This window comes from Papaver somniferum, chromosome 4, assembly GCF_003573695.1.
Source record: "Papaver somniferum cultivar HN1 chromosome 4, ASM357369v1, whole genome shotgun sequence".
NCBI lineage: Eukaryota > Viridiplantae > Streptophyta > Magnoliopsida > Ranunculales > Papaveraceae > Papaver > Papaver somniferum.
In genome coordinates, this window is record NC_039361.1 from 92318481 (window position 1) to 92329510 (window position 11030).

Sequence of the window (11030 nt, forward strand, 5' to 3'; positions counted from 1 at the left end):
AGGGGCAAACTGGTCATTTTACTAAAGGTCGCGCGAAAAGGACGGAAACGGTCATTTTGGAGTTTTCTCAGCTCATAAAGTGGTTTGAAAGATGAAATACACCCTTGTTGCCAGAGGATGAAGTTTTTACTCGATCAGAGTCCTTGTCGCCAAAAATCAAGTTCAACCCCTAACTACAGCCCTCATCGCCAAAAGTTTAGTTCAGCCCTGACTACAACCCTCGTCCTCAAAAGTCAAACTCATCCCTGACTACAGCCCTCGTCGCCAAAGGTTAAGTTCATCCTCGGATACAACTCTCGTTATTTTAAGACAAGTTCAACCTTGTTTTCAACGATCATTGTTAAAAGACAAGCTTAACCCCCGGCTTCAGCTCGCTACGAAAAGACGATGTTCAACCTTTATTTTAACCCTGATCGCTAAAAGACGAGTTCGACCCTAACCGGAGTTTTAGTTGCTAACAGATAAACTCATCCATGGCTTCAGCTATGGTTTCAGAAAGATGTAATCATGTATCAAAATCAACTCTCACGAGACTCATCCCTTGGTCTAAAAGGCACTTATATCCATGATATGTAGCATACATCCCCGCGAGACACGTTGGTCATAATCCCACGATTCCTGTCATACGTCTTTGCAAGACACGTTGGTCGTGTAGGCTCTAAGACTCAACAGACGTCCACGACTGACTCTTGAGCATGAGCAGAGACTTAATGTCTACGGTAAGTACGGAGTTCGCCCCAATCTGAGATCATAGACTGATTCCGACTACATGCCCGCGAGATACAACTGGTCGTGTTTACTCTAGGCCATGGCTCGTCTAACTTGGGCATTTCAATGATTCCTAGAACATCAAGATACATTGTCCATTTGAGCCTGGGCCTCATGACAGACCCCTAAAACATCCTTTTGAGGTATACTGATTTTTTTTACCCATGATATGGACAAACTCACGATTGACCCCTAGCATATCCATATTCGATACTCTGGTCAAGGATGAGTATTTCCTATCTCTCATTAAGTACTTCAGTATGACAACAAGCATTATTAGCCTTGATATTAGTCTACCAAACTAGAAGTGATTTTTTCGGACCTCAAGAGATTACCATTAATTAACTTATGTAAATCTTTCAGCATATCAAAAAAGTTGGACAAATTATGGAGATATACATAAGAATATATTTTGGGATCAAATTCGGTGAATCACTAAACAAATCCAGTGAGATTTAAAGAATATCTTAAAGTTCGATATTCTAGAATATCTTATTTGTAATACCCGAATTTGAATTATATAAATGTTTATGCATACTCAAGAAAATTGAGTGAATCTTAGAGTCGATGATCTGTCTTAAATTTGACTTATGTGTATTTCAACAAATAATATTATAAGATCGCTTGAATTAAAAAGATGGATGAATATGTCTTGGATTCAACTTATGTAATTGTTTAAGTATGTCCAATAAGATCAAACAAGTTCATAAGTCAGAAAACTGTTATCGACTTTCGACTATAAATATTTCCCCATTCTTCTAAACTTCTGTTAATTGGAATCGACTCATGTAAATCACTAAGCATATACCATTGGAGTGAAAAGATTAAAGACTCTAATAAACATGTTGTATAATCGATTTAAGTAAATCCTTACGCGAATGACTTTTAAAGTTAGATAAGTCTGTTCTATGGAATTCCTTACACGAATGACCTCTATGTAAATTTCGACCTCACCAATTTCTCCTGAATTCCACGTGTTTATATGATTATTTATCAATTGAAAGTGAATTTATATATATGGCTTCTTATGATTTCGTTATACGCCAATCTTACCTAATGTCACCCGTCTTCACTAAATATTTATATATTTCATCGATCTCTCATGTTATTTAGCACTCTGATTCCGAGTACATCTCCACCAGATACAACCAGTCATGTCTATTATAGACCACGACTCATCTTGTGTGACCATTTGTCTTCAAACTGACTTACGTAATTTCAAAAAGAATAAAATTACTAGACTGGTTAAATGATGCAGACGGATAAATCTGTCTGAGCATGTTCAATAAAATCGAACAAAACTGATTATCAATTCATTTCACAAAAGATATATATTTACATAGTGAAAGTATAGAAGGGACTCCCTCCATTCGTCCCGACAAGAATGCGTATGTCATTTATTGGGCCAATAGAAAAATCATAGTCCATATATCACACGTAATGCCATATCATCCGTTCATCATCACACTCTTATGGCAGAGATCATATTTGCACACAAAGATATCAAGGGAGATCCGTAGGATATCACTTTAGCCAATAGAAACAAACAAAACATGTAACACGTTCGTCCAATGTAAATTTGCCGCCACAATTTCGTTAGGCACCAAATTTTCGGTTAAAGAAACCTGGCGGTAAGTTTTGGCGTCTAATTTAAATGTCCCGCCAAAAGAATTTGAGGCACAGTCAAATGCCGGGAATTTTTGATACCCTAGTCTCTGTGTATTCGAGTGGGAATCCAAAATTGAAACCTAAAAGTTCAAGACACACCCTTATTTGTACAGTCTCGCCTACCCTCTCTATCCAAAGTTTTACTTCCAATTATAATAGGAACGAATTCAAATCTATCTTCCTGCCAAAGAACCTTGTTGCAGTTGATGCTATGGTGAGAAAATATTTAGGGTTTCTACTTGATGGAGAAGAAGCGTAACGCCGAGAAATTTTGTTGGAGAAGTTACCAGAGAATTTAGTTTCTCTACTGACAATTAAGGTTCGAACTCGATTTAAGTTTCTGACATTGCGAATCTCTATGTACATATACTTATAACCTGTTTGACAAAATTACTCTATGAATGTTCTTTCAGATTTGGTTAAATTGCTATCTGATGAATTCCATTTGTGTTTCAGACGGAGGCTGGATTTTGGTGAGATCGTTTGAAAGAGGCTTAAAATATGAACGGGAGAAAATTTTGAGGTATTAAGTTATGATTTAGCTAACTAATGATCTCGTCAAATCTCTCTTCCTTCCGGAGAACCTTGAGAAAGTTGCGGATATGTTTGATGGGGAAGAAAAGAAACACGAGAAAGTTTGATGGAGAAGTTATCAGAGAATTTGCCTTCTCAATTGGGTTTGACCTCAAGTTAAGTTTCTGACAATTCATATGCTATTTACATATGCTTATATGCTGTTTGATAAGATTACTCTGAGAATTTTCTCTCAGATTTGCTTAAGCTGATTTTTGACGAACTCGGTCTGTGCTTCAGATGGAAGTTTGATTTTTAATGAGATTGTTTGAAAGAGGTTAGCTTCAGAAAATGTTAGGTTAGAAACGAGATTGATTTCCATTTCTCTAAATATCTAAATCACCAAATCAAATACTGAACTTATAGCAGAGATTTAACTGATTTGGGGGTTTTCAATTTTTTTTTTTGAAGCATGGGGGTTTTCAATTGATTGGGGGGTTTTCAACTGATTTGGGGGTTTTCAATTGATTGGGGGTTTTCAACTGATCTGAGCTTTTCCATCGAAGGGAGTAGTTTGTCTAATTGACTTGTTACTTTATGGATGAAAGCTGAATTTTAATTGACTCACTTTTTAATTTTTTTATATATGATTTTTGTTATTTGCTGCAGGCAAGTCTTTGGGTATAAGGACGTTCATATGGATTCTGATAATCCCCATCTCAGTTGCATTTGCTGGCAAGGTATAGTGAATATCTAACACGATTGCTTGATCTGTATCACATATTGGTGTACGGTGTCAGATATTAAGCCCTTTAGGAGAATTATCTATCCTCTTTTCTAGTCGTAAATCGAATGGTTGAATTTAAGATTCATTTTCTCAGGTTCAAATTTGACTTGAGTTAGACGATTATGAAACGAATTTTGGCCGAATATAGGAACTTTAAGTGACAACTTTTAATGACTTATGTGAATTGAATTGAGAGATACAGTGTGAAGAATTGGCTTAAAGAGTGAACACGTTGTATAATTGATGCAACAAAGATAGTCCATCTCTATGTGATCCGATTGACTAACACTTGGGGTTTGCTATTTTCAGAAAGAGGATTACCGACCAGTTGATATGGCTTTGCTTAGTGTCCACTGGACAGGAGTAATAACATTAGAATTTGTTGCTGTTGGTATGAGAGCTGTAACTGGAACAAGGGTGTCTGCTAAGAAATCTTTTATCTTCATGACGAAATTGGTGTGTGAAACTTCTTCCGTAGTTTCATTCGATCCGTAGCTGGATATATGGCTCATCCCAGATTATTGCATTTATTTCATTTCTGTCTCTAGGAAATCTAGGTGTTGGTGTTGTTTAGGGACTTCTGGAATTCACTGAAGTGGTGAAGTACCTCAAGCATCTAGGGAAGTTTGCACGCCTTGGCGGAAAGCTTCTCAAGCCTCGAGGTACATTTAGAATTTTGGATGCTTAAAGTTCTTTGAATGTACACTTGGCGTTTCATGCTATGAATTTCTTACTGAAATCCAATTGCCTATCATTAGCATAAATTTTGTTGATTTCAATGTGTAATCTTCCAGTGCGAACTGTTGTTCGGAAGTGCTTTGACTACTTGAAATTCTGTAGATATAACTGCAGGTATAACCTGATTGCATTGGTTTACAAGGACTAGCACTAGATTCACCCTCAAATGTATCACTCATTTGTTTTTTTGTTTTCTTTTATGCGAATGCAGAATCATGTGTAGGTTCATTCCATTTGCGTAAAGACAGATTGAATTGCTTATGTTTTCTTATACATTGTATGACTTGAGTGACCTAGAACGTAGTTTCTCTTACGAGACATTGGATTTGAAATGGATTGTGTGAGTTGAAAAATGATATAGTGGGTAATGTATATCTAAAAAACATTTTTGACAAATTGTTTTATCGAACTATCGCAGAGGTGTTGTTTATATTCTTTTAAGGCAATTTGTTTTCAAGTTGATGTTGACAATTTTTTTTTTATGCACAGAGATGGGCGGCTTGGGAGAACGGCAGGTCTCATATTGTAGGGGTACATTGTATTATTAGCAGCAGTTGTATGGCGAAAACTACCATGTTGAGTTCCCATTTTGAAGCTCTGGCCAAATGACATGTCTCTTTTTAGATGCCTTTATTGCTTAAAGTATCACTTGTTAGAGCCGATATTGGATAGGCTTCATTTCAAAGACTAGGACAGCACAAGAATGCCATAAAATACCACTCAATGGCTTTGGTCTTTGGCTGAGAGCATGGGAAACATACTACTCCGGGACTAATGTTAGAGCCTCTAATTCTTTTGAGGGATCTCCGTACATCGAAACATTAATGTTTTACATTTTTTGTTCTCAGTGCCAGAAGTAATGCTCTAAACTAGCTAGCTGATTTGGTTATAAATGCATACACTACCAGCCACTTAGTCTTTTAGTTCATGTCGTTTCCATAGGAGATGATGGTGATGTATGCGCCTTAAAAGGCGAATTGCCGAAACGTCTGTCACACCGAAAGATTGTCGTAACGTCCATCACATGGAAAGATTATCATATGGTAATTATCAAGGACTACGCCGACAATGCTACTGCCAAACTCCTCGTGTTAATTGATAAGCATGTTAAAGTTATGATCCAGAGACAAAGGATTATTGTTTTATTTGGAATTGGCAGTGGTAACAATACAATGGAGTAATGTTAATTTGGATCTATTCTATACGTATTCACCCTTTTGACCTGTGTATTTAAATTTTATATACTAAAAAAGGAGAAATGTTTGTTACATGTTAGCTTTTAAACAGACTTATAATCTTTTGCTTATACCACACGGAGAAGATCACTTCATTTTCGTCTTGTAGACCTGTATGTATTGAACATGTTTTTCTGAATGACATGAACTGTTATGCAACTTCCATTACATAATTAAAAAAATGTACATATTTCTTATCCAATAAAACAATATTATTCAGATATTATTCAATTATAAAGCCAATCTTCGATCTGCATTTTACGACTTAGGCTTGGTTGTTGCTAGCAGACCCCAGTTGGATCGGGACTAAAGGCTGCGTTGTTGTTGTATAAAATCAATCTCCGTATTTTTTCTATGAGCTTATTGCTATGAGCTTTTTTGTTTGATGTTGTGGGAAGTGTACGAATACCACGACATTTGGCTAGGAAGTTTGGTACATCAATTCAACTGTGTTTTTTCATTATCTGCAAATTGTATGAAAAACTTTATATGATACAATTGTTACTGCATAGGATAATAACTTTTATTAATGGTAAGATGACTTTGTTAAAATTACAAAAAAACTTTCTTGTAATTGTTGAGTTTTAGTGGTCGGATAAGGCTTAACAATTAACATAAAATATAGTTTGGTGTTACCGTGTTGCTCAAACCTTTGGCAATTTGAGGTTGCTGGCGTTTAGTTCCAAAGGCTTACGCAACTAGGAAATAGGTTAATTGTCGAAGCTTAGTTGCATGAATATGAGGCTACTAGTGCGTTTTATTAAGTTTCCATATGTTTGTTGCTGATGTTTTTGGAAACTAATGAAAACCGTAGTTGTGATTAACCTGTTGCCTAAGTATATAGGAACTAGCAGTTGCCGTTTCCTAGTTTCGAAAGCATCAGGCTACTAGCATATTTCTTGTAGTTGTCATTTTTTTGTTGCTAAAGAATTCAGAAACTAATAAAATTAATAATTGCGATCAATTTGTTGCCGAAGTATACAAGAACTAGTAGTTGCCATTGACTAGTTCCCAAAGCATTTGGAAACTAATTTTTTAAAGTAGTTGCGAGATTTTAGTGGCCTTTTCTAGGATTTTTTGTAGTGACCTTCATAATCTCAACACCTTCTTCACTTCCCTCCCTAAGATCAACCCCACCTCCTTCACTTTGTGACCGAAGTAAGTCTGGAACGTCCATTTCTTGGTTTATGCCGGAATTGTATAGATTGATCTCTCGAATCAAAAGCACTCTCATGTAGTGCATTTGTTTAGGGTTTAGATTCGTTTCTCATCCACACACACCCAAATTTACCAAAACCAGCAGAAACAGTTTTCACCCATAAACAATTGGCGACCACAGTGGGAGATTAATCTCTCGGTTGTGAAGTAAATTTCTTCAATACCCAATTAAGTTTGGTTTATTTCAAAATGGTTAGTCTTAGGACTCCCCCAATAACTTCAAATCTTGGTCGAAGTTCCTCCAATGGAGGTACCCCTCTTCCCGATGGTGTAACTGGAAGAATCCCAACATTGATCGAATTAGCACGGGTGCAGGAGGTTCACACGAAGACCATGGACCTGATCAAAGAAGCGATAAACGGCATAATCGATCTCCTCATCAATCTGACATCAGATATGAGCAGTTCTCCTTTCATGGAGATTTCTACACTGGGGACTGATCCTCGCAACGATCCTCCTCAAGTCAATAGCTTCGCTATGAAATAGAGGCCGGTGGATCAAGAAACGGCTTCTCTAGTGTAAAGTTTATGAGCACTTTTACATCTTATGAAGAACCAGTGGGCGGAGACGTTTGATGCAATCAACCAGATAGCACTGGACGTGCATTTAACTCATTTGCGCCCAGAAGCCTCAAAAACATCAGAGATGTCTGTGAATAATGTTACATTTACAGAAGAAGACATGATGGTGGAGGAAGGTTACAACCGGGACCTATATGTTACTACACGCATCAAGGACTCGGAGTTCAAGAGGGCTCTCATCGACACAAGAGCATCTTCAAATGTGATTACTCTCAAGACTCTCAGGATGGCCAAGGTTCGCCCAGGCAAGATCGTACGATGTCCTACCACGATGACATACTTCGAAGGAAACCAAACCAACACGTACGGGTATGTCAATCTGAATTTATCTATAGGACCCGTTCAGTTAAAGGTGAAGTTCGAAGTCATAGAAAAGGAGACGGACTACCATATGATACTGGGGATACCGTGGCTTCATGACAACAGGATTGTCTCTTCGACGTATCACCAGTGCCTGAAGACTATGCTGAATAAAGAAGTCGTTCGTATTCCTGCATCGTTGTCTCCTTACGCACCGATATGTGGATTAGAATTATTTAAACCAAGAGAAGCTCCGCGGGAAGAAGCAGACAAAGTTCATTGCATCCCACTCCCTACGTGGGCGTCAATCCAACAGGAGTACCGACTTACATCATTGAGGGCTAAGCCCCACGATGCATTTTTACTGACAAGGCATTCTTATTCATCTAGTGAAGCCACGACCCACGTTCACACTAAGAGGGAGCAAACTTTTATGGCGAGCCGTGGTCAGAAAGGGGAAACTGTGTATCGACGCCGCTGTTAGCAATTAGCAGGGGAGACTATTGCCCAGTCTCTCCGCCCAGTGGAATGCTGCAACAACGACGATCCACAGAAAGAGGTGTTAGATGCTCCACGACAGTTGCAAGACGGCACCAACTACACGATTGATGAACTCGAAATCGTTAATATCGAGAATGAAGAATCTCCCAGGCCTATCTCCATCAGCTCAACTTTGTCCACGGATGAACGCACGAAGCTCGTGCAACTTCTCAAAGAATACCAGGACATATTCACTTGGACGTATGAAGAAATGCCTGGTTTAGATGAAAAATTGGTCACCCATCATCTACATGTCATACCTGGATCTAAGCCGATCAAACGGTCCCCGAGGAAGTTCAGGCACGAGGTGGAAGAGCAAATCAAGACTAAGATACAGAAGTTGCTAGCTGCTGGCTTCATTAAACCCATCCATCATCCGACCTGTTTGGATAATATGGTTCCGGTAAAAAAGAAGAACGGAAAAATCAGGTGCTGCGTGGATTTCAGAGACTTGAACAAATGCTGCCCCAAAGACGATTTTCCCCTACCTAACATTGACATGTTGGTAGATGCCACCAGCGGACACGGCATGTTCTCCCTTCATAGATGGATATAGCGGGTACAATCAGATAAGGATGTACGAGCATGATGCAAGTAAGACAGCTTTTCGAACTCCTCTCGGAAATTTTTATTATACTGTAATGCCATTTTGGTTTGAAGAATGACGGTGCAACGTACCAACGCGCTATGACGGTAATCTTCCATGACATGATGCATAAGCAAGTTGAAGACTACGTGGACGATATGTTAGTCAAATCGGAAGCTCGGGTGGATCACAAAGGAGTCCTACGGCTAGTGTTCGAAAGGTGACGTGAATATAAATTGTAGATGAATCCTTTGAAATACGATTTCGGCGTTTCTTCAGGAAAGTTCCTGGGATTCCAGGTAACTGCTGAGGAGATCAAGGTGGACCCATCTAAGACCCAAGCTATCCTCACAATTCCGCCTCCCCGAACTGTGAAGGAGCTCCAAAGCTTCATGGGCAAGGGGAACTACATTCGAAGTTTTATACCTGGTTTGGCCCAGCTCGTTGCTTCATTCACCCCCTTGCTGAAGAAAGGAGCGAGTTTCGTCTGGAACGCACTACAACAGGAAGCGTTTCAGAAGATTCAACGGATATTGTCATCTCAAGCGGTCATGAAGTCCCCTATCCAAGGAAGACCGTTGTTCCTCTGCACCGCCTTCAGTGATACCGTCGTCGGGGCTTTGCTCGCTCAAGAGGATGATGAGGGAGTAGAACATCCCATATACTATTTCAGTCGAATATTAAGAGATACTTAACTCAGATATCCCAAAGCGGAAAAGGCATGCCTAGCCATGATTCATTCCATTCAGAAGTTCAGATGGTGCTTATATCTAAATTTGATCCTGCGAAGTTTTTACTTTCAAAGCCGGTCTTGATGGGAAGGCCGGCCAAATGTCTTCTTCAAATGTCAGAGCTAGACATAACGTGTGCATCACCAAGGGATATCAAAGGACAATCCGTTGCATATTTACTGGTAGCATTCCCTGGAGAAGGCACTACTGCACTACACGAGGATCTCCCTGGAGAATTTCCAAAGATCTCCGTTGTCGAAGGAGAGGCATGGCTTCTGTATTTTAATGGCTCCGTCACTCCTAGCAATAAAACTGTAGGGGCATGCATGGTCCCAGTGTCTCCAACTGGCGAAGTTTTCTCGCATTCCTTCAAGTTGGACTTTCAGTGCACCAACAACTCAGCAGAGTATGAAGCCTTTCTCATAGGACTGTCAATAGACAAACAAGCAGGGGCCACTCGCCTGGAGATAAGAGGTGACTCTAAGTTACTGGTTAATCAGATGAATGGAATGTATGCGTTGAAGGAGGTAGCGATGTCCCCGTATCGATCAGAGGCACAAAGATTATTAAACTACTTTGCTGATGCAACCATAACCCATGTTGGTCGCAACAACAACAGGCATGCCGATTTTTTATCCACGCTGGCATCCAAATTACAGTTCGAAGGTTTAGAAGTAACCCTGACGGTAAAGAGGAGGACGATGGAATGAACATGGCTTTCACAATGCAAAGACACTAGGACATGTGATTGGCGAACTCCTATCATTCAAGAACTCAGCATCTCGCTTTCTCAAGGAAAGGTCAGTCTCAAAACCCTGCAGAACTTCTTCATGCTTCATGGTATGCTATATCATCAAAACCCAGACGGCTCCCTATCAAGATGTCTCGGAGATGAAGAAGCGCAGCTGCAGCTTAACCGCGTTCACGATGAAATTTTTGGGAAAACGTTGGTAGTAACGCTCTATTGACGTCTTCAACGCCTGGGCTATTACTGGCCAGAAATGGAAACCCAATCTCGGCTACTCCAAAAGACTTGCTCTAACTGTCAAACACCTCCACATCAATTGGAGATTTTCAGCATAAGTCATGCTGGGGACTGGAGAGAGCCATATATTCGCTATCTCCGCGACGGAGTAACTCCTGCTAATCAAAAGGATGTTTTCAAGATGAAACAAAATTCGAAGCGATTCGTATTTCACGAAGGGATCCTGTATCGCAAAATCTTTGGAGGGGATCTGTTACGGTGCCTGGCCGAGGTAGAAATTCCAATCATGTTGAAGGAAATGCATGAAGGGGAACATCAAGGGAAGAGGAAATTGTTTCTCCAGATACACGAGAAATACTATTGGCCGACCATGGAGGATG

At 39.6% G+C, this 11030-nt stretch overlaps 1 protein-coding gene across 1 annotated transcript; it reads left to right on the forward strand.

Moving 5' to 3' along the window:
- Positions 1-9691: 9691 nt before the first annotated feature.
- On the forward strand, positions 9692-10375 carry LOC113272806. Its single transcript, XM_026522604.1, has one exon. It carries the CDS (start codon positions 9692-9694, stop codon positions 10373-10375), a length of 684 nt encoding a protein of 227 aa, XP_026378389.1.
- Positions 10376-11030: the final 655 nt, after the last annotated feature.

Coding starts and splice junctions, on each gene's coding strand:
- LOC113272806 (XM_026522604.1), top strand. CDS start 9,692: ATGGTGCTTATATCTAAATTTGATCCTGCGAAGTTTTTACTTTCAAAG.